This window comes from Miscanthus floridulus, chromosome 1 (genome assembly GCF_019320115.1).
Source record: "Miscanthus floridulus cultivar M001 chromosome 1, ASM1932011v1, whole genome shotgun sequence".
Lineage (NCBI taxonomy): Eukaryota > Viridiplantae > Streptophyta > Magnoliopsida > Poales > Poaceae > Miscanthus > Miscanthus floridulus.
In genome coordinates this window covers 124704848-124732818 of record NC_089580.1, presented here as the reverse complement: position 1 = coordinate 124732818, position 27971 = coordinate 124704848, and the positions used below count along the sequence as shown (strand labels likewise).

General features: G+C 46.9%; 2 protein-coding genes across 3 annotated transcripts; one reads left to right on the top strand and one right to left on the bottom strand.

Annotated features, from left to right (window-relative positions):
• The first annotated feature begins 18109 nt into the window (after positions 1 to 18109).
• Positions 18110 to 21572, top strand: LOC136540335 (transcription factor MYBS3). The gene is made up of 3 exons (XM_066532340.1): positions 18110 to 18521; positions 19679 to 19887; positions 20828 to 21572. The coding sequence occupies exons 1-3, from the start codon at positions 18248 to 18250 to the stop codon at positions 21293 to 21295; spliced, it is 951 nt and encodes a 316-aa protein (XP_066388437.1). The 5' UTR covers positions 18110 to 18247; the 3' UTR covers positions 21296 to 21572.
• A 1138-nt stretch (positions 21573 to 22710) lies between these two features.
• LOC136540321 (hexose carrier protein HEX6-like) lies at positions 22711 to 25792 on the bottom strand. Of its 2 annotated transcripts, none has more exons than XM_066532324.1 (3): positions 25365 to 25792; positions 24856 to 25175; positions 22711 to 23941 (listed from the first exon to the last, which is right to left on the bottom strand). In XM_066532324.1, the coding sequence occupies exons 1-3, from the start codon at positions 25504 to 25506 to the stop codon at positions 22847 to 22849; spliced, it is 1557 nt and encodes a 518-aa protein (XP_066388421.1). In that variant the 5' UTR covers positions 25507 to 25792; the 3' UTR covers positions 22711 to 22846. The 2 variants fall into 2 exon arrangements, with proteins under 2 accessions (XP_066388421.1, XP_066388428.1); XM_066532331.1 differs by having other exon boundaries at positions 24856 to 25203; positions 25365 to 25504.
• Positions 25793 to 27971: the final 2179 nt, after the last annotated feature.

The window sequence follows — 27971 nt, the reverse complement described above, 5'->3', positions numbered from 1 at the left end:
TCCATACATCGATAATATCAGAGTACAAATAGTGCGGAATTACATAAATTATTACATCGCCGCATTGGCGGAATCAAAAGTAGCATTCATTTAGAACAGCTTGAAGATAAGATCGCCAAACTCGAGCGTAGGAACGAATCCCTCAACCGTCAAACTCCTCGGAGCTATACTCCTCAGCGGAACCTGTATGCCAAAATTTATCAGTACGATTTGTACTGGCCACTCCCAACCCTATGAGCATTGCTTTGTGGTAATTGGATGCAAATCGGATATATTCAAAAGGAACCTATAAGGCTGGGGTTTCCTATGTATTAGCAGATCAAGTATATAATAGTATAGTCAGGTTTTAACACCGTTACCACACCCATTCCACCCCATTCCCATTCCAAAGCCAGGTTTCGACCCTGGGACTGATATACCACCATCTCCACACCTTCTCCATACCACACCCATACCATCGCTCAGTCGACAGGCCAACTCCCTCTCGGCACTGTCTCAAGGCCTGTAGCCCTTGGCTACGACCGAACACTCACTCCCTGGGGGAAGAAGAGAAGGACTCATCTCATATCTAGTTTAAGCGAAACCCAGGAAAGGTCCATAGCCGACAAGTCGGCACATGTATCGATCGATCAACCATACACTCTGCAGAGGTTTTACATAACCACAAGATCCGCCTTCCTCGCTGACCGTCGTCAACTGGGCTGATTCCGGCCGCTTGCTAGCCTAGGATAATGCCACTCTACCATTCAGCCCTGGTTCACCCCAAGTCCGGTCTGGGGTGGCTGAAACTGTGAGTCATGAGCCGGGTCCACAAGGTCTCCATGAAGTCTCGGAAGGGTGTGGGGGAGATCCTTCGTACCCCGTACCTCCTTACACTGTCCGCTAACAACCTAGCAGTAGTGGCAATATCCTACCAAGTAGTCCGGCCGTCCCGCACCATATAGGGCGAGTGGTACGTAAGGCTTCCCGGTGAATCTGAGTACTAGTAAGTCCTTAGGGATGACCAAGCCAGAATGTCTCCATCAGGGTTTCCATTTACCGTGCCACCACAGCACCTCCACCCTGGGCTCCACCCACCATAGGTTCACACCCAAGGCCACCACGTATACCATTTACCCACTACAGGTATCCATTTACCCACCACAGGTATCCATTCCAGGGGTGCCCAGGTAGCACCCTACGGCAAGACTTGCCCAAGGCTCGTCGTATACTCCAACTTGGTCGACACAACCCTCACCCTCCACTCACCCAAGTCACACACACAGCACTCTCCCCGTAGTCCAGTTAACACCGGTTTCCACCACGCATCAAAGTATTATAAGCATAGTAGAAGTAATAAGCAATAAAACATAGTGGCGAGCGTGTGTCTAGCCTAACAGCAGGGTGAGCCAGGGTAAGGTTGCGTCAAGGTAAAGGCCATCAAGAAGGTATACTACCATGCAAGTCCTATCATAGTATGATTATGACAGTAAAGTAAAGCAATAGCAGTTCTACATTAGCCATGCGTAATAGGTGCTACGAGATTGGGTGGGATGTGGCACCTTCAGTGTAGTCGTCTCCGTACTCCTCTCGGTACTCACGATCCTCGTCCGTCTGGTTTTCCTCTGAGTCTGCAAACGATCGAATTATAGTCGCGTTAGCGACGTCTATAGAATAGCAAAAAGAAGCAATGAAAATTCAAAAGAGCCAAATGCACTCAAACATGGGTTCATTGCATAGAGCTTGATTTTAGATGAATTTTGGTCCTGGTTTCGTATTTTTCCGAGGTCGTATGAATTAGTTATGAATTTCCGAAGTTTAAATCCATTTCCAAAAATGGAAAAAGGCTAAATTAATCCTGGGCTGACACGTGTCACACTGTGACTAGTCCACGGTGGTCTCGGCAAGCGAGACGGAGTCTCGGTGGTCTCGTCATGTGGTCTCGGCGAGCGAGACGGAGTCTCAGTGGCCTCTACATGTGGTCTCGGTGAGCGAGACGGAGTCTCAGTGGCCTCTGCATGTGGTCTCGGCGAGCGAGATTGAGTCTCAGTGGCCTCTGTATGTGGTCTCTACGAGCGAGACGGAGTCTCAGCGGCCTCTGCATGTGGCCTCTACGTGTGGCCTCTACATGTGGCCTCTACATGTGGCCTCTACATGTGGCCTCTACGTGTGGCCTCTACATGTGGCCTCTACGTGTGGCCTCTACATGTGGCCTCTACATGTGGCCTCTACGTGTGGCCTCTACATGTGGCCTCTACATGTGGCCTCTACATGTGGCCTCTACATGTGGCCTCTACGTGTGGCCTCTACATGTGGCCTCTACATGTGGCCTCTACGTGTGGCCTCTACATGTGGCCTCTACATGTGGCCTCTACGTGTGGCCTCTACATGTGGCCTCTACATGTGGCCTCTACATGTGGCCTCTACGTGTGGCCTCTACATGTGGCCTCTACATGTGGCCTCTACGTGTGGCCTCTACATGTGGCCCCTACATGTGGCCTCTACATGTGGCCTATACGTGTGGCCTCTACATGTGGCCTCTACATGTGGCCTCTACATGTGGCCTCTACATGTGGCCTCTACGTGTGGCCTCTACATGTGGCCTCTACGTGTGGCCTCTACATGTGGCCTCTTCATGTGGCCTCTACGTGCGGTCTCTACGTGTGGCCTTTGCGTGTGGCCTCTACATGTGGCCTCTACGTGTGGTCTCTGCGTGTGGCCTCTACATGTGGCCTCTACATGTGGCCTCTACATGTGGCCTCTACATGTGGCCTCTACATGTGGCCTCTGCGTGTGGCCTCTGCATGTGGCCTCTGCATGTGGTCTCTGTAGGTGGCCTCGGTGAGCGAGACGGAGTCATGGTGGTCTGTTCTAGTGGTCCTGGTGCCTCGTTCCTTGTCCAGACGGCTAGCAGGCGACATGGTGAAGTAACGATGGTGACCCAAAAGGTGTGGTGGAGTCCGCGAGCGGTGGTGGTGCACGGCGGAGCTCCGGCCGAGGTCTGGTGCTCTTGGCCAGGGCGCTGTGGCCTGCTAACGGAGTCTCGGTCTACGCAGCTATCTTCCGGTCATCACGATGATGCTTTACGGCTAGGTTCCAGTCTAGCGAGGTGGTCGGGTGAGCCGGTGGTGGCTGCACCATAGCGGTGGCGTCGTGAGCGTGGCATGAGGGTCCTCGGCTACAGCGTCCATTGGGGCTAGGAGGGGTCTACGGTGTGGTTGTGGATGCTGTGCTTGTGTATCCAGAGGCCGGAGATGGCCTCGGCCTACGCGCTCACGGTGTGGAGCGCCATGGCTGGAATAGCAGAGTCCGGCGGTGAGCAGGGAAAAATCGGGCGCTCACCGTAGGTGTCGTGGGAGATAGGATGGTGGTGCAGTGGAGAGTCGTGGCCGTGTAGACAGAAGCAGTGTAGTGCTGACCCGCAACGGTGATGAAGATGTCAGCGTCGTCTCCTGCTCTGGTGGCTTCGAAGGTGCTCCGACGGAGACTCCTTCTTCCTCCTCCCTCTCCCTTCCTTCTTTCTCTCCTTTCTCTGGCTCGGTGAAGTGGTTGGCCACCAAGGGGCGGCGGGGTGATGGGGCGAACGCTAGGGCAACCGAGGGCCGTGGCTTTTATAGCCGGAGCTCTAAGCTCCCATGGCGGATGACGGAACGGCTGGTGATGTGCCGAGCACATCGGACGGCTCTCGTGTGCGGGGGCGGTTGCGTGGGCACGGCGCTAAGGTGGGGAACAGGGTCATGCGATGTGCATGAACCTGGGCCCGCGTCTACTGCTTTGGTCGGGGCTCGGTCGAGAGATGAGGCTGGCGTGGGGAAGAAGATGATCCTGTAGCTGGGTGGCTGACAGAGGGGGCCCATCTGTCAACTTGTCCTGATGCGGCGGCGTGCGGTGCGTGACGGCTGACGGGCGGGTCCGGCTCGTCAGTGGCATGCACGTACGGGCGGTGATGCTGGGCTGGCTGGCTGGGCCGGTCGAGGCAGGCTGGGCTGAGCTGCTGCCTCCCTCTTCTTACCTTTAGTATTATGTTACACTTCTCTCCTGTATATAAATCAAAGTGGCCTCCTTCTCCTCTGATAAAATGTTCCATGGTGATAAACATTGGTCAAAGTATTTATTGGGATATTAATTCCATATTAGTTCATTTATTTATAAACACATATTTGTTAGCTTTTATTTAATCAACACATAAATCAAATAAAATCCAAATCACCATGTTGAATATGATGCAACTTGATGTATGCTAGGTGGTAAAATAAATTCTAGGTGATGAGGTGAGATACTCGTGCTAGTCATATAGGTTTAGTTAGTGCAAGGTTAGGGGTTTTCCTACATGCCACATCATCACTCAAGGGTTTTAAAGAAAGAAAAATTTTGTAGTTGGAATTTTTGGTGTGTGGATTTTTGGGTTGTTACAGTCCTACCCCCTTAACAGAATCTCGTCCTCGAGATTAAAGCGTATCGTACTCTTTAAAGAGGTAAGGATATCGTAGCCGGAGGTCAGACTCTTTCTCCCATGTTGCTTCTCTCACAGTGTGGTTACTCCATTGGATCTTGCACATAGGAATAGTCTTGCTTCGGGTTTCTTTGGTATCTCTGCCCAAAATTCTGATAGGGTGTTCTCTATACTCAAGTGTATCTTGAATGTCAAGTGTATCAATTGGGATCACTTCATCGGGCACTCTCAAACATTTGCGTAGCTGGGACACATGAAATACGGGATGTACACCCGTCAATTCCTCAGGTAACTCAAGTTTGTAGGCGAGCTTTCCAATTCTCTTGCATATCTTGTATGGGCCAACAAATCTAGGGGCAAGCTTGCCTTTCACATGGAATCTGACCATCCCACGTAGCGGAGATACTTTGAGATAGACGAAGTCTCCCACATTAAACTCAAGTCTTCTTCTCCTTTTGTCAGCATAGCTCTTGTATCGACTTTGAGCAATCCTCAAATTCTCTCTTACTTGGGCAACTCCTTCTTCGGCATCTTGAATCTTAGCGGAGTCGAAGAATGACCTTTCTCCCAGTTGGGACCACATCAAAGGTGTCTTACACGGTCTGCCATATAGAGCTTCAAAAGGTGACATCTTGATGCTGGCTTGGTAGCTGTTGTTGTAAGAGAACTCTGCATAGGGTAAGCATTTCTCCCAATCAGAGCCATAATTCAGTACACTAGCGCGAAGCATGTCTTCTAAGATCTGATTTACTCGTTCAGTCTGTCCATCTGTCTGTGGATGATAAGCGGTACTAAAGTCAAGTTTGGTTCCAATGGACTTGTGTAGGGCTTCCCAAAATCGAGACACAAACTGAGGACCACGATCAGATACAATACTAGAGGGAGCTCCATGCAGTCTGAGAATATGTTCAATGTATAGATCTGCTAGTTTTTCGGCATTGGTCTTGGTCTTAACTGGTACAAAGTGAGCAACTTTGGTCAAGCGATCAACAATCACCCAGATGGAATCATTGCCTTTCTGTGAACGGGGCAATCCAACTATGAAATCCATGGATATGCTCTCCCATTTCCACTCGGGAACGTCAAGAGGCTTTAGCAACCCTGCAGGCCTTTGATGTTCAGCTTTGACCCTATTACAAGTGTCACATCGTGCCACATGTCCTGCAATGTCCGTCTTCATGCCTTTCCACCAAAAGTGTTTCTTCAAGTCTTGATACATCTTTGAATTTCCAGGGTGAATACAGTACTTAGAATCATGGGCTTCTGACAGAATTTCCCCTCGTAGAGCTGGATCAGAAGGTACACAGATTCTGTCCTTGAACCAGATGGTTCCTTGTTCATCTTCATGGTGGTTGGTCTTGTAGCCTAGTTTCATCAGACCACGGAGATATTCGATCTCTTCACAATTTTTCTGAGCTTGACGGATGCGATCCGTGAGATCATACTGTATGCGGAGCTCATTCAACAAGCCGTGCGGTAGTATTTCAAGTTGGAAATCATCAATCTCTTCCTTGAGCTCAGGTGGTACGGATTTAGTGATCAAAGTGTGACAGTAGCTCTTGCGACTAAGAGCATCTGCGACTACATTAGCTTTCCCCGGATGATAGTGAATTTCTAGGTCATAGTCCTTGATCAACTCCAGCCAACGGCGTTGCCTCATGTTCAAATCTTCTTGAGTGAAAAAGTACTTCAAGCTCTTGTGATCGGTGTAGATGTCACACTTGTTGCCTATCAAGTAGTGCCTCCAAATCTTCAAAGCATGCACAACTGCTGCTAACTCAAGATCATGAGTAGGGTAATGGTTCTCGTGTTCTTTCAACTGTCGAGAAGCATAAGCTATCACATTTCCATCTTGCATCAATACACAGCCAAGTCCTTGACGGGATGCATCACAATAGACCACAAAGTCTTTGCTGATATCAGGCAATGCTAACACAGGAGTTGTGGTAAGCTTCTGTTTCAATTCCTGGAAGCCTTGTTCGCACTCGGGCGTCCATTCAAACTCCTTGGTCTTCTTCAGAAGGTTGGTCATTGGACGGGCTATCTTGGAGAAGTTTTCGATGAATCGGCGGTAATATCCAGCCAATCCCAAGAAACTTCTGACTTCTGTCACATTACGGGGTTGTTCCCATTCTTTTACAGCTTCAATCTTAGCTGGGTCAACTGCAACACCTTTAGCTGATAGTACATGGCCTAGGAAGGCAACTTCCTGTAGCCAAAACTCACATTTGCTGAACTTTGCATAGAGCTGATGTTGGGCTAGTTTCTCAAGCACAGTTCTTAGATGATGTTCATGTTCTTCAGCGGTGGGTGAATAAACAAGGATGTCATCAATGAATACTACCACAAACTTATCCAGTTCATCCATGAAAACCTTATTCATCATGTTCATGAAGTATGCGGGAGCATTCGTGAGTCCAAAGGACACCACAGTGAACTCAAATTGCCCATACCTAGTCACGAAGGCTGTCTTCGGGATATCACTCTCTCGAATCTTCATCTGATGATAGCCAGATCTGAGATCAATCTTAGAGAAATACTTGGCACCTCGAAGCTGATCAAGCAGATCATCAATCCTTGGTAGGGGATACTTGTTCTTGATGGTGACTACATTCAAGTTCCAGTAGTCAATGCACATTCTCATTGAGCCATCTTTCTTCCTAACAAACAGAACAGGGGATCCCCAGGGTGAAGCACTAGGTCTGATATATCCCTTCGAGATGAGCTCATTAAGTTGTTTCTTGAGCTTGGCCAGTTCATCAACTGACATGCGATAGGGTCTCTTGGCAATGGGTCCCGTTCTCGGTAACAGATCAATGATGAACTCAACATCACGGTCTGGTGGCATACCCGGTAATTCTTCAGGGAATACATCGGGATAGTCTTTGACTACTGGCACATCATGAACTGTCTTCTCCTCTTTTTGTGATTCTAAACTTGCTTTCAGGGCACATAGGATAGAGGTGGATTTTCCAGACTGGGGTTCACATCTAACAACTTGGCCTGATGGATGGGTCACTTGGACGTATCTAGGCGAACATGATATGATACCTCGGTGGATGGTTAACCAATCCATGCCTAAGATGACATCTAGGTTAGTGGAAGGTAATAGGGTTAGGTCGGCTTCAAAGGTAAGACCCTCTATAGTAAGACTCACTCCCTTACATATGTGGGTGCACTTTAGATCTCCTAAGGGTGAGCTGGTGATGATAGGCTTTTCACGTGGGGTTACAGGCAGGTCATGCTCTCGTGCAAACTTGGATGATATGTATGAACAAGTTGCTCCAGAATCAAATAGAACTGATGTAGTATTGCCATTAACTAAAAACATACCGTACACCACGTCAGGGGCAGCTTGTGCTTCCTCGGCGTCCAGATGGTTGAGACGTCCACGAGTAGCAGATCCCTTGAACTGAGACTTCTGTGTAGCTGAGTTCTGAGGGCACTCAGCGGCTTTGTGACCTGGTTGTCCACATGCAAAGTAGGTGAAAGGCGTACTGCCTGTAGGGGTTGGCGTGGGTGCCTTCCAGTTTCCAGTGCCTGATGCGGAGCGGTTCTGTGCTAGGCGTTCATTCGCTGTGCGGGGACGGTTGAAACGATCCTGAGTGTTGCGGTCCTGGGCATAACAGTCCCAGGTGTAACGATCCTGAGCAGGGTGGGAGTATTTGGCGGTGTAGCCTCCACTTCCCCTACTCGATCCAGGGTTGTTATCCCTGTTATGGCGAGAGCGTTCCCTGGATGGTGCATCTCTGCGGAACCTCTTGCGATCATGACCACGGAGAGACTCCTCAGGCTTACGCTTCCTCTCCCTATACTCTTCTCCAGCTTCAGCACGGTCCTTCTCAATCTGGATGCAGCGATCCACCAGAGCACGCAATGTGTTGCTCTCAATACCGCCAAACTTCAGCTTGATGTGCGGGTTAAGTCCCTTGCGGTAGTAGTACAGCTTCTCCTTCTCAGAGTTCATAACATAGGGAGGGGCATAGCGAAGAAGGTTGGTGAAACGGGTAGTGTACTCAGTCACCCTGTCCTTTCCCATCTTGATGTTGCGGAACTCCTCAGCCTTGGCCTCCATGATACCCTTGGGAATGTGGTACTCAGTGAATGCTTCAGCGAACTCATCCCACGAGATGTGGGCAGGGTCCTCATGGGAGTCACTGAAACTATCCCACCAGGCGCGTGCTGCACCCGTGAGCTGGTGTGTGGCAGCTCCAACACACTCATCATCGGTGAAAGTAGTGAGGTCAAGCTTCTTCTCCATTTCCTTGAGCCAGTCATCGGCTACCAGTGGGTCAGGATCGGTGCCATCATAGGAAGGTGGCCTTAGCTTCAGGAATCCTTCTAGCTTCCTTTGGAAGTCATTCTGCTATCCTCCCTGGCGACGGTTTGCTCCTTCAACAAGAGCTGCAAGAAGCTGGGTCTGTTGGGCCATCACTTCCGCCAGGTTCGGTGGTGGTGGTGGAGGAATGTTCTCCTCAGGTGGTGGGGTATTCTCCAGGTGGAAGGGTATTCCTCCACGTCCACGACCTCGGCCACGACCACGGTTGTTGCCACCATGTCCCCCATTGGGTTCAACTGGTTCAGGGGTGGGCACACGTCCACGGTTCATTAGGCGATTGGATCGGCGGTTCGGCATCTGCAACGCGGATCATAGAGAATTTAGTGCTTGTGCCATATGTGCTTATATTTCGATATGATTACATGATTTCAACGATTTAAAGAAAAATATTTATGCTATCCAACACTCATTACATAAGAAGCAGTAAGATTCATAAAGATGCAATAAGATCCGAAACATTCATTACATGGTTTTTATTACATAGCATCATCTCCAGTAGCTACACTTGAAGACGTGCGAGAATCGTTCTACGCATAGTGTCTCATAATACATCTCATAAGGGGTACAACTCATGGAAGCTACTGACATGACTCATGACCACGCAGGGTCATCTACTCTAACTCATACACCGCAGCTGGGATACGACTGTTCTCGATCTCGATCTCCTCGTCAGACTTGTGAAGTCGGGATACATACTTCAGGGCCTCGGCAAGCTCCTCAGTAGGCTTAACTCCAGGTAGGGTAGGGCAGGCGTCTAGGTTGAGGCGAGTCGGGGCTAACTCAAACTCCTCCATCTTAGGCCTCGTCTTGCTACGAATCTCCTTGGGTAGCTGATCCCACATACCCTTCATCTCCCTGAGGCGCTTCCTGTCAGACTTCTGCCAAGCCTGCCAAGTCCTCTCACACTTGTCCTGTAGGTACTCGGTCTGCCTGAGTGCCTCGATCAGGTGACCCTGGTTGTGAACGGCCTTCTTCCTGGACTCCTCTAGCTCATGTTTCAAGGGGACATGTGTTAGCAGGTCAATAATAGATAAGCCTTGCATAAAAGTAAATGCAGGGTCGGTATATAACCGAAAGAGGGGCTGTTCACGTCCTATTCTATCATCCATTTCTAAGGGTTTCGTCCTAAGGTCAAGTATGGCTCTGATACCAACTGAAACAACCCCGATTTCCACGATGGGAAAATCCACAGAGTCAAAGTGTAATAAGACCGTGGTAGATCATATTACCCAAATTCCAGTCGATGATCACATCCATACATCGATAATATCAGAGTACAAATAGTGCGGAATTACATAAATTATTACATCGCCGCATTGGCGGAATCAAAAGTAGCATTCATTCAGAATAGCTTGAAGATAAGATCGCCAAACTCGAGCGTAGGAACGAATCCCTCAACCGTCAAACTCCTCGGAGCTATACTCCTCAGCGGAACCTGTATGCCAAAATTTATCAGTACGATTTGTACTGGCCACTCCCAACCCTATGAGCATTGCTTTGTGGTAATTGGATGCAAATCGGATATATTCAAAAGGAACCTATAAGGCTGGGGTTTCCTATGTATTAGCAGATCAAGTATATAATAGTATAGTCAGGTTTTAACACCGTTACCACACCCATTCCACCCCATTCCCATTCCAAAGCCAGGTTTCGACCCTGGGACCGATATACCACCATCTCCACACCTTCTCCATACCACACCCATACCATCGCTCAGTCGACAGGCCAACTCCCTCTCGGCACTGTCTCAAGGCCCGTAGCCCTTGGCTACGACCGAACACTCACTCCCTGGGGGAAGAAGAGAAGGACTCATCTCATATCTAGTTTAAGCGAAACCCAGGAAAGGTCCATAGCCAACAAGTCGGCACATGTATCGATCGATCAACCATACACTCTGCAGAGGTTTTACATAACCACAAGATCCGCCTTCCTCGCTGACCGTCGTCAACTGGGCTGATTCCGGCCGCTTGCTAGCCTAGGATAATGCCACTCTACCATTCAGCCCTGGTTCACCCCAAGTCCGGTCTGGGGTGGCTGAAACTGTGAGTCATGAGCCGGGTCCACAAGGTCTCCATGAAGTCTCGGAAGGGTGTGGGGGAGATCCTTCGTACCCCGTACCTCCTTACACTGTCTGCTAACAACCTAGCAGTAGTGGCAATATCCTACCAAGTAGTCCGGCCGTCCCGCACCATATAGGGCGAGTGGTACGTAAGGCTTCCCGGTGAATCTGAGTACTAGTAAGTCCTTAGGGATGACCAAGCCAAAATGTCTCCATCAGGGTTTCCATTTACCGTGCCACCACAGCACCTCCACCCTGGGCTCCACCCACCATAGGTTCACACCCAAGGCCACCACGTATACCATTTACCCACTACAGGTATCCATTTACCCACCACAGGTATCCATTCCAGGGGTGCCCAGGTAGCACCCTACGGCAAGACTTGCCCAAGGCTCGTCGTATACTCCAACTTGGTCGACACAACCCTCACCCTCCACTCACCCAAGTCACACACGCAGCACTCTCCCCGTAGTCCAGTTAACACCGGTTTCCACCACGCATCAAAGTATTATAAGCGTAGTAGAAGTAATAAGCAATAAAACATAGTGGTGAGCGTGTGTCTAGCCTAACAGCAGGGTGAGCCAGGGTAAGGTTGCGTCAAGGTAAAGGCCATCAAGAAGGTATACTACCATGCAAGTCCTATCATAGTATGATTATGACAGTAAAGTAAAGCAATAGCAGTTCTACATTAGCCATGCGTAATAGGTGCTACGAGATTGGGTGGGATATGGCACCTTCAGTGTAGTCGTCTCCGTACTCCTCTCGGTACTCACGATCCTCGTCCGTCCGGTTTTCCTCTGAGTCTACAAACGATCGAATTATAGTCGCGTTAGCGACGTCTATAGAATAGCAAAAAGAAGCAATGAAAATTCAAAAGAGCCAAATGCACTCAAACATGGGTTCATTGCATAGAGCTTGATTTTAGATGAATTTTGGTCCTGGTTTCGTATTTTTCCGAGGTCGTATGAATTAGTTATGAATTTCCGAAGTTTAAATCCATTTCCAAAAATGGAAAAAGGCTAAATTAATCCTGGGCTGACACGTGTCACACTGTGACTAGTCCACGGTGGTCTCGGCAAGCGAGACGGAGTCTCGGTGGTCTCGTCATGTGGTCTCGGCGAGCGAGACGGAGTCTCAGTGGCCTCTACATGTGGTCTCGGCGAGCGAGACGGAGTCTCAGTGGCCTCTGCATGTGGTCTCGGCGAGCGAGACGGAGTCTCAGTGGCCTCTGTATGTGGTCTCTACGAGCGAGACGGAGTCTCAGTGGCCTCTGCATGTGGCCTCTACGTGTGGCCTCTACATGTGGCCTCTACATGTGGCCTCTACATGTGGCCTCTACGTGTGGCCTCTACATGTGGCCTCTACGTGTGGCCTCTACATGTGGCCTCTACATATGGCCTCTACGTGTGGCCTCTACATGTGGCCTCTACGTGTGGCCTCTACGTGTGGCCTCTAGATGTGGCCTCTACATGTGGCCTCTACGTGTGGCCTCTACATGTGGCCTCTACATGTGGCCTCTACGTGTGGCCTCTACGTGTGGCCTCTACATGTGGCCTCTACATGTGGCCTCTACGTGTGGCCTCTACGTGTGGCCTCTACATGTGGCCTCTACATGTGGCCTCTACGTGTGGCCTCTACATGTGGCCTCTACATGTGGCCTCTATGTGTGGCCTCTACATGTGGCCTCTACATGTGGCCTCTTCATGTGGCCTCTACGTGCGGTCTCTACGTGTGGCCTTTACGTGTGGCCTCTACATGTGGCCTCTACGTGTGGTCTCTGCGTGTGGCCTCTACATGTGGCCTCTACATGTGGCCTCTACATGTGGCCTCTACATGTGGCCTCTACATGTGGCCTCTGCGTGTGGCCTCTGCATGTGGCCTCTGCATGTGGTCTCTGTAGGTGGCCTCGGTGAGCGAGACGGAGTCATGGTGGTCTGTTCTAGTGGTCCTGGTGCCTCGTTCCTTGTCCAGACGGCTAGCAGGCGACATGGTGAAGTAACGATGGTGACCCAAAAGGTGTGGTGGAGTCCGCGAGCGGTGGTGGTGCACGGCGGAGCTCCGGCCGAGGTCTGGTGCTCTTGGCCAGGGCGCTGTGGCCTGCTAACGGAGTCTCGGTCTACGCAGCTATCTTCCGGTCATCACGATGATGCTTTACGGCTAGGTTCCAGTCTAGCGAGGTGGTCGGGTGAGCCGGTGGTGGCTGCGCCATAGCGGTGGCGTCGTGAGCGCGGCATGAGGGTGCTCGGCTACAACGTCCATGGGGCTAGGAGGGGTCTACGGTGTGGTCGTGGATGCTGTGCTTGTGTATCCAGAGGCCGGAGATGGCCTCGGCCTACGCGCTCACGGTGTGGAGCGCCATGGCTGGAATAGCAGAGTCCGGCGGTGAGCAGGGAAAAATCGGGCGCTCACCGTAGGTGTCGTGGGAGATAGGATGGTGGTGCAGTGGAGAGTCGTGGCCGTGTAGACAGAAGCAGTGCAGTGCCGACCCGCAACGGTGATGAAGATGTCGGCGTCGTCTCCTGCTCTGGTGGCTTCGAAGGTGCTCCGACGGAGACTCCTTCTTCCTCCTCCCTCTCCCTTCCTTCTTTCTCTCCTTTCTCTGGCTCGGTGAAGTGGTTGGCCACCAAGGGGCGGCGGGGTGATGGGGCGAACGCTAGGGCAACCGAGGGCCGTGGCTTTTATAGCCGGAGCTCTAAGCTCCCATGGCGGATGACGGAACGGCTGGTGATGTGCCGAGCACATCGGACGGCTCTCGTGCGCGGGGGCGGTTGCGTGGGCACGGCGCTAAGGTGGGGAACAGGGTCATGCGATGTGCATGAACCTGGGCCCGCGTCTGCTGCTTTGGTCGGGGCTCGGTCGAGAGATGAGGCTGGCATGGAGAAGAAGATGATCCTGTAGCTGGGTGGCTGACAGAGGGGGCCCATCTGTCAACTTGTCCTGATGCGGCGGCGTGCGGTGCGTGACGGCTGACGGGCGGGTCCGGCTCGTCAGTGGCATGCACGTACGGGCAGTGATGCTGGGCTGGCTGGCTGGGCCGGTCGAGGCAGGCTGGGCTGAGCTGCTGCCTCCCTCTTCTTACCTTTAGTATTATGTTACACTTCTCTCCTGTATATAAATCAAAGTGGCCTCCTTCTCCTCTGATAAAATGTTCCATGGTGATAAACATTGGTCAAAGTATTTATTGGGATATTAATTCCATATTAGTTCATTTATTTATAAACACATATTTGTTAGCTTTTATTTAATCAACACATAAATCAAATAAAATCCAAATCACCATGTTGAATATGATGCAACTTGATGTATGCTAGGTGGTAAAATAAATTCTAGGTGATGAGGTGAGATACTCGTGCTAGTCATATAGGTTTAGTTAGTGCAAGGTTAGGGGTTTTCCTACATGCCACATCATCACTCAAGGGTTTTAAAGAAAGAAAAATTTTGTAGTTGGAATTTTTGGTGTGTGGATTTTTGGGTTGTTACAGGCTAGGCCCCGGTAAGTGAAAGTACGCACACTGGAGGCAATAAGGATGTGCGAAGAGCCAATGGTGTAAGTCCAAGGGCAGGCTCGAGTCCCGATCTTCCTGGCAGATTGGTAGAATCTCTGAGGGTGTGACGCTGATCGGATTCGCAAAGTTGGTTCCTGAGTTGTACCAAAGGTGCCCCGATGCGACCCCGATGGGGGAAGTATTGGTTTGTGTTAGGAATAATTTCCCAACTGGGTAGAAATCGATTCGAATCATCATCTCTTCCGAATACTGAGAACTTGACTGAGCAGTGACAACGTAGAGTAACTTAATGGATAATGGATGGTTATGTTGATGCTCAAATTATTCTTATATCGGATATGGTTACTAATGCTTATTAGTTTAATCAAGTGATTGCTTTAGTGTAGGTGCTAATCTAAAAATGCTTAATTGAATAGGTATTCAAATGGATGCTAGAGATATTAAATATCCAAGTTATGTTATTTAAGCTTTTATGCAAAATATTGTCAAACTAACTGCACTGATAAAGCCTTGCATATTCCTTGGTATCATATTATTTCTGGTTTTTGACGGGTAAATCTAGCTGAGTACATTCTCGTACTCAGTGTTTATTCCCTTTTGTTGCAGATAACATGGTGTATCATGGGTACTGTAAGAACTGCCTTCATCCTGCCGTGGATGAGGACGATACCATGGGGCATGGTACTCCTGAGTTATCCCCTCTATTCTGCTTTTGCTGGAATGACCATAGCACTGGCTTGTATTTGAACTAAGTGTGATGTTGATGTTAAATTACTTTGCTTCCGCTATTTAAACTTGGTTTGTAATAACTATGTAAACTCCGATGTATGTGAGAAAACTACGAACTATTTGTGAACTGTGATGTAATATGTGACTGGTTATGTTGAATCATGTACGATCTTGGTTTGTATGTTGGTTTGTTTGAGATCCCTCGTGAATTCACCGGACTACCGGGTTTATATGGGCTCAAGTATGACAGTTTGATCATCTAGGTGATTGCTATTATATTTGTGCTCTTATAAATTGGACGGTTCTGCTACCAGGATGGCCGAGTTACCATGAGATAGGGAAGATGATGACAAGTCGGTCCCACGTGTCATCCTCTACAAGTATGAATTTTGGGGGTCTATTTCAGATAGTGTTACGGGAGTAAACCATAAAATATAAATAGTATAAAAATTAGTAGCTACCTAAACAAAAAAAAAGTAAAAGATGTGTTTTAGATAGAATCGCTAGAGATGCTCCGACCGGCGTGTTCTTCCTATAGCATCGATCGAGTTTTCCCTGTATCTTCTTAAAAAAAAAGTCTTCCCCGTATAGAAGCCTACACGGAGGCTTGCCGTAGGCGACCACGCGCTGTTGGATACTTCATGCTTGCAACTTGCAGCCTCATCCGGTTGACTAGTCTCCTCACCGTCCGTATTTTTGTCGACACGCGCCACGTTAATGATTTGATAGCCGACACGATATCCGGTGTGCCTGCGAATCCACCACGCCCATTCGCCCAGATTCGCATGTCCCAACCTCTACCTAAAATGTACTATGTACAGTACGCATGTGTGGGTGTGGCCATGCACATCAAACACTTCACTCTCACTCTCCTAGTTAAATCAGTCAAAACTGTACTCTCCTCGTCCTAAAATGATTATATATCTCATTTTTCAAAAAGTTAAACTTCTCTAAATTAAACTATACTATATAATAATATTGATATTTGTATACTTAAATAAAATTATACACTATGATTAATCTATAATATTTATTAAATATCGTAATATTGTTATGTTTTGTTATATATATCTGATGAAACTTTTAAAAGATCGAGTTGTTAAAAAGTGTGATGTACAATTATTTTAGAATGGAAGAGGTATGTTCTATTGTATAATATAGGCTAGATGGTTTTCTTTTTGTTTTGATAACAATTGTAGAACTATTGTTTTTTTATACAACAGCATGTTTTTTTTGTTACTTGCTCTCATAGGCTTTTCTCCTTGATGCATAGTTATTAGGACCGGACCGAAGATCGAACCGGTAAAGGTCTCGGTTCACGCTTCAATTAGTTCAACCGTTTGAACCGCCGGTTCAATATGGTTCAAATAAGACGTGATCCGGACCACAAACACAAATATTTGTCGTGATCCGGACCACAAACACAAATATTTGTGTAGCTCAGTGGCTTCTCTCCAGCGCTGAGGTGGGGGCTTTGAATCTCCTTCCTGGTTGGGTCTTTTACCGGTCCAACCGCCGGTCCGATCCGGTTCAAATAATTGTGCCTTGATGTTTTTTCTCTCGATGCAACCGATGCTTTGGATGAACGAAGTCATGTTGAACTTGGGAGCCAAAGTCTCATGTCGAATCCATCAATCAGCTCCAAAACATTGACATGCCGCAAGATTTAACGTTCTAGAACCAATCCAAAATATATCTAAATCGATAAAAAGACATCGACGGTTGAATCGTCGAATACAACATAGAATGCAGGTTCAACATCTTTGACCCCAGGTCTGTCATTAGATACCTCATTTTATCTCTGCTACCGTCAACGGTGAGGTCAGTAACCCAGACTTACTGTCCTCGTAGTGAGTGTCCAAGAGCACTTATCCCCTTGCAGATAATGATCACAAATCTCCAGTCGATGAAATTGACGCCCGTAATGACAATCTTGTCGTGAGCATCACCAAAGTTATCACAGGTAATAAACTCCTAGCAAAAAAAAAATCTTGAAATTTCACCGATAAATTTATTTGAACTAAACTGAGCGAACTAAATTCAAAGAACTGTCATCAACGAGATGGGTCCTTTGTCCCGTTATTTTTGGGGTTACGGGTAATCCGTAAAATAATTCTTTGCGTTCCAAACAACCCACCTTTACGTTGCTAATTCCGTCAGCGGTAGACTCGCAAGGCTGCAACGACAGTGGGCTGCCGCAGTCTCCAAGCATCAGCCCACGGACGAGTGAGTAATCACAGCTAGCCAAGCACATATTGTTCTGCTGGTGCACGAGATTCAGGGGCATCCCCACCGGTCACCGTGGGATGCGCTAGGAATGCTTGTTCGAGAAGAAAAGAAATATAGGGCCTGTTAATTTTTCAAGATTTTCTGTCACATCGAATCTTTGGACGCATACATAAAGTATTAAATATAAATAAAAAATAAAACTAATTACACAGTTTAGACGAAATCCACGAGACGAATCTTTTAAGCCTAATTAAACTATGATTGGACACTAATTGCTAAATAACAACGAAAACGCTACAGTGTCCATTTTGCCAAAAATTTTGGAACTAAACTGAGCCATACTCTCCAGCCTCCAGGTCCTTAAACAGATGCGAAATGAACAAGGGCGGCAGCTTGTATCTGGCATATAAGCCTTCTTATCAGCCAACGAATAGTATTTTTCTCTCGCACCAAACCAGGCAGCAGTACTTTCAGTCATGTCTTATAAGCCAATTCAGCCGAAACGAACCGGCTGAAGATGGACGATTGGCTCGCCATTGCTCACTCTGCTGCCAGTCACCAACTCACCACACACACACAAGACGAAACGGGCAGGAAATGTGGATGAAATGGTCGGAGGACCCGGGCGATTTTGATTGAAAACGAAAACGAAAACGAAAACGAAACGAGAGCGGAGATTAGCGGAGAGGCGAGCGCGCACGCGGCCCGCAACCGTGTCCACGGGAATAGACGGGAGGCGTGCCCCACAAGCCGCAGCCCGAGTCCCCCACGCACACGTATATCCCCGCAAGAATATGCGCCACGTGGACGGCCCACGCTCGCCGACCACCTTAACCAATCACACGGCTTCCTCCCCCACCTCCAGTCATCCACCACCACCATTCCTCTCACCTCACGGCACGCGCAAACCGGCCGAACCCTAGCTGGCGGCGGGGGGCGGAGGCGGCGGCGGGATGACGCGGCGGTGCTCGCACTGCAGCCACAACGGGCACAACTCGCGGACGTGCCCCAACCGCGGGGTCAAGATCTTCGGGGTGCGCCTCACCGATGGCTCGGCCATCCGCAAGAGCGCCAGCATGGGGAACCTCTCCCTCCTCTCCGCGGGATCCACCAGCGGCGGCGCGTCCCCCGCCGACGGGCCCGACCTCGCCGACGGCGGCGCCGGGGGATACGCCTCCGACGACTTCGTCCAGGGCTCCTCCTCCGCCAGCCGCGAGCGCAAGAAAGGTCAGCTACCGCCCGATCTATCTCTGCCCCTCCCCTCTAATCGATCATCCACCAGCTACCGCCCGATGCAGAATCCTAGGCAATAGATCCTTCCAGGCAGCTCTAACCAGCTCCAAGCTTTTCCATTCGTTTCTCTCCTGTCTGCCTACTCGGCTTAGTACTTTTTTTTAGATGCGTGCACCTGGTGCTCAGTGATTAGGTGCCTCTAAGTTTGGGAAACGGGTACTGCTCCAGCTGAGAGAAAATCATTAATGGTACTACTACCACACTACGCGTACTCCAACAATTGTATGGATAATATTGTACTAGCTGAGTTGATACACATGGTACTCGAATTCAACCCCTAAATGGTACAAGGACCACCTCTGGAGGCACTGTACTGTTTGACTGGGTCATGGGGATGCTTTAAGAAGCTCAGCTCTACAAAATTTTCAGAACAAGGGTTATGGATTGTTCTGAGCAGTGGTGTCAGTTGATTTTGATGAAATTTCTCACTGATTGGTGATGCTGAATGACTGTGGAGGTATAGAGCTGCGCAATCAGGAAGGATATGCCGAGCAATAGAAACCGCTGCGCTAACTGCTAACGCATAGTCTTATGTATGCCATACATGCGCCAATGGCCAAGGTCTGGTGTAAATGTGCTACTGCACTGGGATGCAATCACTATTGCGCAGTGCCAAGTTCCAGTTGTCCATACTTGATAAGGAAACAAGCTTTTCTATATGTAATGGGCAAAATCAAATGCTTGATTAATGAGTACCAATGTTCTGCAAATTTTATATTTATTGCTAATTAATTATTGCTCCTGATTCTTGTGAGATTTGAGCGAACATTGATAGCTAGTTCTTGGTTTACACTTGGTGGTGGGTGCTAGGTGATTTAATGTAAGTCTAGTGGCACCTTTCTTCAGATTATGCAATTTTTTTTAGCTCTGTTCTGATTTCGTGCTGTTTGGCTAGTCCTCTATTTGTCAATGGTACCCTTCCTATATGATTTGTTTAATAGCGAAGTGGTGGTGCTAACTTTTACCATACTCGGTTAATATGCCGCTGTTCATTCATTTCAGTTCACTGGCTTCTTGTAGCTTCACATATTGCTGCCTGGCTGCGTTTTGGACTTTGTGTGTCATGTTGCTGATTAAGGTTGCTCTGACAGGTGTTCCTTGGACTGAAGAAGAACACCGGAGGTTTTTGCTGGGATTACAAAAGCTTGGGAAAGGTGATTGGCGAGGGATTTCTCGTAATTTCGTGGTCTCAAGAACACCTACTCAAGTAGCAAGTCATGCTCAAAAATATTTTATACGGCAATCAAATATGAGCAGAAGGAAGAGAAGGTCTAGCCTTTTCGACATGGTGCCTGATGAGGTAACTTGCTTGATCTTAGCCTTGATATCTGCACAAATACTGCTTGCTATAGCCTTGTTTTGTACTCATACATGTGTTGTAACTACACTATTGCTTGTTTTTGTGGTAATATATATATATATATATCATATTATTTATACTAGTGCAACTTTTTGGATCTAGTTCTGTAGCTTCTATATTTTACTGACAGTCAGTGTTTGCTGTTTAAACAGCGTGTAAATGGTAAAAGGCCAACTGTGTCGTTTAGGCCCTAAACATTTCATTTTATGGTTGGACTTTTTAAAGCTGTTTAAACCATAAAAAACGGTGTAAATGGCTTAAACAGAATAGAGTTAAACATAATTAAATGGGCTAAATTGCCGTTTAACTCACCATTTAGTCAATAGGAGGATTACAACTATCACATTGACACCAAACTAATTAACATTGTAATGGTGGAGTGGGATCTAAGTTTCCTTTCCAAAAAGAAGATTTATTTGCTACGATACATATTTTAATGTGTATACTTTCTAGTATATTTGACTTTTACATACATAAATATGTATATTTTAGTGGTACTATACAAAACTGTTTAGATTGTTTAACTCAGTTTAAACACCCTAAACAGTAAACAAAAGGTACTGTTTACCGTTTAGCGTTTAGGATAGCACTGCTGACAGTTATGCACAGTGTCCTATCCTTAATCTCATTAGGTAGTTCTTAGGGCCTGTTTGGTAGTGCTTGACTTCTTGATAGCTCTAGCTCCCTGATTCTCTGGTGGAGCGATTTTGGTGGGGGAGAGAAGTGATTTATAGTGATTCTGCTGGGGACTAAACGGAAAGCGGCGAGGATGGATTTTTTAGCCGTTTGGCTGTCCAGGAGTGATTCTCAGAGAGAATCTGTAGCCTTACTTGTGCTTTGCATATAATCTGAACTGAACTGTGCTCTGTTTGTTTTACAGTCCATGGACCTTCCACCCCTTCCTGGAAGTCAAGAACCAGAGACCTGTGTGTTAAATCAACCACCACTGCCTCCTCCTGTGGAGGAGGAGGTGGAATCGATGGAGTCAGATACTTCTGCTGTTGCAGAGAGTTCTGCAGCTTCTGCTCTCATGCCTGAGAGTTTACAGCCTACCTATCCGATGATTGTTCCAGCTTATTTCTCACCGTTCTTGCAATTCTCAGTTCCTTTCTGGCCAAATCAGGAAGATGGAGGCGATCTGCCCCAAGAAACACACGAGATTGTCAAGCCTGTTGCAGTTCATTCCAAGAATCCAATTAATGTTGATGAACTTGTGGGCATGTCAAAGCTAAGCATAGGGGAGCCTGGTCAGGAGACTGTGTCTACTTCTCTGTCGCTAAATCTGCTAGGGGGTCAAAATAGGCAGTCGGCTTTCCATGCTAATCCTCAAACGAGAGCTCAAGCCTGATCCCCCATCAGCACAGAAACTGCATTTAGATGGAATCCTGGGCAAAATAAGCTTTGCCTCTTTTTTTTCTTTTCTATATTTAAGATTAACCGTGCCCTGTAGCTTGTATCATGTGCTGTAAATTATGCTATGTATGAATGTACCTGTTGTTTGTCTGGCACGCATGATATGACACTCTTATGTTAACAAAGCCATTAATGTTAGTGCTGATCTTTATGGTTGTAATGTTGTAAACTTTATCCAAGAAAAAAGTATTAGCCAGTTCTTTTCAAGTGCACTCAGTTCTCTACCTGATGTTTCATTGCTGAAGATGATGCTGGTTAATCGCTGGCCATGCAAAACTCTTTTTTTCTTTCTTTTTGATGAAGCAGAACGGCACAATTGCACAAACTGTTTGATTGATCTCATGCAACAACTGTACATGGTTTCACTTTATCACTTTGTTTTTTGTTTGTTGTAACCGTGCCCAGCACAATTGCACAAACTGTTTGATTGATCTCGTGCAACGTGCTTGTGGAATATTCTTTCGAATTCTCTTGAGTAGAACCGTATCTTTCAATCCTCTCATTTCCATTCTGACCTAGTGTTTATATGTGGTTGGTGACAGTACTGACAAGTGACAAGTCCCTTTCAGCTTATCTTGGTTATCCAACTATCCAAACACAGGACACAATGTCACTTTTGTATCTTCAGCAAAAAGTCTTTCGCTTCGTGCGCGCTAGTGGCTGCAAAAGTTTCAAGAATCATCGAAGATCGTTTCACCAGCAACATCGGTTCCTTCCGCAATTTATTATCTCCTTTCCTCTGGTGGCCAGTGATATTATCTTTTTGAAAATAAGGTATGAGTGCTGCCATCATCAGATAAAAAGAAGGGAGAGAAGAATTCGAACATTAAATAAGAAAGGTCTGCTGAAAACGGAAACATGCATCAGACAACTCCTATAGTACTTTGATCAGTGATTTCAGGAAAGGACCATCAATTTGTTAGGTTGATTTGCTTTTGACAGCTGATGAACATAAAAAACAAAGGGCACGGCTGTTTCTACACTGTCATATAGTACTATATCATTTCTTGATTCCTACCTTTGGCATGGCCATGTGTAACTACTGACAATGACAACAGATAAGTTAGTTGTATATTACATACAATTCTGTATTTCTGACTTACATCAGCTAATCACAATCCTATGTTTCCCTTGCAGGTTTGTTTAAATACACTTCAACAATCCTTTTCTTTTCAATAATGCATTTCTCTGTACTGAAGTAACTCATCAGTAGTGTGTGTTATCAGCATCATCAACTTGTTAGGTAAATTTTCCTTTTACAGCTGAACATGAAAGAAGAAACAGCAGCGCTGTTTCAACATTCTTGTTATATCAGTGCTTCTGTACTCTTTTAACATTTGGAACGGTCAGTTGTAGGAACTGACAACAACGGCAGACTGATAAATTACTCGAGTTACATGCAATGTACATTTACATCAGCTTGTTGCAATCGTATGCTATGTTTTCTTTGCACTTTTTGATCAAATACACCCAACTCAGAAAAGTACTACAAGCCCGACAAAGCTATCTTTCCTGCTCCTGCTTCTTTCTTATCCTCTTCCTCCCCTACAACCTTCTTCCAGAACCAGTGCCTCTTCCAGACCTGCTCCATCTGCTCCATGGGCAGCTTCTTTGTCTCAGGTAGGAAAAGATAAACAAACAATGTCATCAAGCAGATCCATCCACCAAAGACAAAGAACGTCGCTGACTTGATGCGACAAAGGACCTCAAGAAACGTCTGGCCAATCACAAATGTCATCAAGAAAACCACAGCGACCACAATGCTCTGCCCTGCGGACCTGATCTCCAGTGGACAAACCTCAGCAGGGACCAAAAAAGTAAGAGGGCCCCATGACCATGCAAAGCCTGCAACGAACACACACATTGTGATCAGCACTAGGTATGCATACCCATCATCCATTTCCTCATAGTCCTTGAACTTTGCAGCCAGGATTGCGCCAACAGTAAACTGCGAAAGTATCATCTGCACACCGCCTACAAGGAAGAGCTTCCTGCGCCCAAACCTGTCAACCACCATCATCGCTATGATGTTGGCAAATGTTGCACATAGGCGTGTCACCACCGAGGACAAGAGGGATGCGCTCTCCTTGAGACCAATTGTCCTGAACATGACCGGTGCATAGAAGTTCATCACGTTGATCCCAGTAACCTGATTGAAGAAAGAGATCAACAGTGCTACTACAAGCTGTGGCCTGTACTTCCTCTTGAGTATGTTCCTGAATGGATACCGGGTTGCTCTTGAGAGGTTGCTAGCACAGACCAAGTCATCAAGCTCTTTCTGGACTGAGGTTGTTCCACGCAGCTTCTGGAGTAGGACCCTTGCCTTGTCCGTGTTGCCATCACATTGGATTATGAAGCTTGGTGTCTCAGGGAGGAAGATTGCGCCGATGGTTAGGAATGCAGCAGGCAGTGCAGCCATGGACAGGGATATCCTCCATCCCCATCCTGCCGTAATTTTTATGACAAAATAGTTGAGAATGTTTGCAAAGAGAATGCCAAGGCTGACGCAAAGCTCAAAGCCATTGTTGATTGCCCCACGGTATCGGGGTGGCGCCATTTCTGACAGGTACAATGGGATTGACTGCAAATGTAATTTGCATAGTATGATATTAGTGCAGTTCTAATTGTTCTTTGGGAGAAAAGGGATATTGAGAAAGACATGCATCTAGTATAGTCTACAGGTCATAAGGAATTATCTCCATAAGAAACGTGATTATAGGACAGTACTATTCAGATATTTATGTGTTAAGACTTTTGGTCTTGGTGCTCTTGTACATGAATTTCTGAACAGTCACTGTTTTTCTACTAGCTATTCTATTAATAGCCAGTAAATATAACTGCAAGTTGAAACTAGAAAGTTCAGATTACAACACAACTTTTACTTTCCAGCTAAATTGTATCTCCACTCTGATACATAATCACTTCACTTGTTGAAAACTTGAAGGTTGTTTAGTAAGCACTAACTCTGTAAGGGAGCACAATCCATCAGCAACAAAGACACTTGAAAGTCATAATAAGCCAAACATGTAACTTTGCTCAACTTTAGCGATCTATTGTTGCCAAATGCCAACTTGGGAGCTGAACAAATGGCATCCCAAGAACCCTTTGTTTTTAATCACTCAGTCCAACTCAATGAAATACTTGACTTATCTACAAAAGTTGGATCTCAAGTCTGATACTGATTTCATAGCCAGACAGGATTTTCTGAGTTCATGCCAGATATACTGCATAATACATTTAATTTCCAATATCTAGATATTAGAACATTCATCCGGCATGAAACTGTCGTGCTGATTTCTTGAACTATATAACATGTTATAAGCAGTTCAAAGTCTTTTCTACTTGAATGTGCTAGACTCACCATAGGTAGGCCTTTGTTTCCTTCAAATCTAAATTGTCCTATATGTGTGACAAAGGGAGTACTGCACAACCGATTTATGATCTTTTGAACTAAATATGTGCCCTAATAAATACTGATTCAAGCATATAAGTTACCTGATTAGTGAACCCCAGACCAATGCCCAGTAGAATCCTGTTAATTAGGAGCATGGGAACATTGCTGGCTGCACCACCGAACACTGAGCCAGCGATGAAGACAGTGCCGCCGATGAGCATCGATGTGCGGCGGCCATACCTCCTTGTGATGGATGCTGCAGCCAGAGTTGCAACAAGGCCGGCAATATAGAGGGAGGACGTGAACACGGTGAGGAGCTCGCTGTTGAACTCGCAGTAGTGGCTCACTTTGCTGTCCTGCTTCTGACGGTACACCCTTGGGAAGAACCTCTTCAGGAAGGAGTCCATTGAGGTAACACCACCTATCAGACACACACAGACCTGAAGACACTGAAAAATTCACCAATTCCATTGCTAGAGATTACTATGGTACCATTTTTCTCCTAGGCTCTCTACACGCATAAAGGAAACAGGTTGATGCACTACCAAATCGCGTATACTAATATTACACCCAAGGAGAGAGCGAGAGTAACCGCGCGAGCGGGACGAACCGGAGATGCCGAGGTCGTATCCGAAGAGGACGCCGCCGCTGCCGGCGACGACGCAGGACAGCACCACGAAGGGCGTCACGCGGCCGCTGTAACCTTCCCCGCCGTCCGCCGGAGCGCCCTCCACGGACGCCCCGATCGCCATCGATAAATACGTCCTTCCGGCCGCCTGATCTCACTCGCTCTAGCCCCTATCCATCCATCTTCAGCTTCTCCTCGGCAGGCCGAGTGTGGAGTGTGACGGCTAATAAACGACGCTGCCACTACTAGCATTCGGGTGGGTGCTGACGTGTCCACTCGCCGACTCCGCCCGCTTCGAGCACTCCCTCCACTCCGGCAGGTGCCGTCGGCCTGATCTCCTCTTCGACGTGTTGGCTAGTCTCTTGTTTGATTGTTCGCGATCGGAATGACTACGGAAAAGAACACGTATATGGTCCCATTTTTTTCTTGGGCTGCTATGAAACTGAGCCCAATAGGAAAGTGTGGATTATCTTACTCATAGGACCCATGAAATTCACTACGGAGTGGAAAAAGGACAGAAAAAAGGCAGGCCCATCTTAAAGAAGCATTTCTTACCAAGAAGATGTACCAATTATTTACTAAAGAAATCTTACATACATATCTTAATAGGTGGTGACTTTAATATCATTCCAAATAAGAATAATGCCAATTATGATGAAAGGGTGACCTTTTTCCATTCAACGCAATTATTGATGCTTTCAACTTGAGAGAATTGGAACTTTTGGGGTAGGCAGTTTACTTGGCAATGCCTTCAAAAAGTTGGACAGAGTCCGATCCTTTCTTCACTGAATGGGAGGTACATTTTCCACGTACCATTGTACGTGCTCTATCATGTGAAATCTTTTAGCATAATCCTTAGTATCTTGACACGAGAACCTTCTATTGGTAATAGTTTACCTTCTATTTTTTGGAATATTATTAAGGATGACGTAACCGTTCTCTTTGCAAAATAACACAATTAATATATATTGCCCAAGTGCAGTGAAGCTAAAAGAAGCCCACCAATATAGGCCCATTTGCTTGTTAAATGTTAGTTTCAAAATATTCACAAAAGTAGCCGGTGGCAGACCCAGGAATTGAACCGAACCTGGGCGAAAGTAAGTTTTCTTCTTCATCTTAGTATAGAAGAGGGTTACAACCACAGACCACGAATATGCTAGCCTTTTTTTTTCATGACCACGTACCTAAGCACATTTTTATTAAGAAGAAAAAAGTTATAATAATGCATGATCTTAGTAAATATAGGCTTATTAAGATCAATACAACCTCTACAAGAGTAGTCTTATAGTATGGACCTAAGCCTCTTCTGACATTATACATCGTGCTAGCGTCCGACCGAAGGTGGTGATGCATGTTGGTTATGTGGTCTCAAGAAATCCCGTCAAGTGATCGTGAGTTCGTTTAATTTGCACTCTATAAGGAGTAGCTATTCATTTGCTTCATAATCCTAGTTTTGGATAGTACGTACTAGGCTAAGGAAATATGAAGTTACCCGTAATATAACACATGCAGGAGCCACAAACACAGAAGCATGAGATACATTAGTGGTTTGACACGGCAGTGGTAGTAGTTTAACTAGAAAGTGATATGTGCCAGCTAGTGTCGTACGTTCGTCACCTAGCAATAGCAGGTGCTCCACTCAGCTCAGGCTCAATTTGCTTGACAGGCGTTCAATTTTCTGTAGCAGCGATTGTAGAATACCACTAAAAAAAAGTGCTGGAGCCCGGGCAGCCGCCCACGCTCGCCGGGCCTTGGGACCGCCCTTGAAAGTAGCTACTAACAGGATATTGTAAAAGTTGCCCAAAGAACTATCAAACCATCACAGACGGCTTTTCTCCCAAGCGAAATATTATGGATGGTGCAATGATTTTACGTGAAACTATACATGAGTTACACACAAAGAACACTAGTACAAATCTGTTCTTCCATCACAAAAATCTTAATAACGAATCCCAAACTATCATAGAAGATCGCTTTCTATGATGAATATTTTTGTTTCGCCATGGATCATTGGTGGCGATCCTCTAACCCTCCCTTTCTATGACGAAACCAGATATCGTCACAAAAAAATCATAGAACAGCACAGAGTTTCGTCATAGATCACTCGTGAGACTGTTCCTACTCATTTGTGACGATCGTCTTTACAACTGTGACGACCAGGACTTCATCATTGAACTAAATTACACATATGTGACGAACAGTTTGCGAACTGTAATAAACGGCACTTCGTAAAAAATCTCCACATGGTCCTTTCTCCATCCGACGTGTACCCGTGGGACCCACGATCACTCATCTGTGACAAACGGTTTTACAACCGTAACGAGCACCACTTCGTCATAAAGTCTCGACTGACGTGTACCTGTCGGACCTGTAGTTACTCATCCGTGATGCTTGCAATTCATCATAAAGTATCCGCTCGGTCCTTTCTCCATCCTACGTGTACCTGTGGAACTCTTCTCCATGCGACGTGTACCCGTGGGACCTGCAGTTACTCCTCTGTGACGCTTGCAATTCGTCATAAAAGTCTCCGCGCGGTCCTTTCTCCATCCGACGTGTACCTGTGGGACCTTTCTCCATCCGACCTGTGGG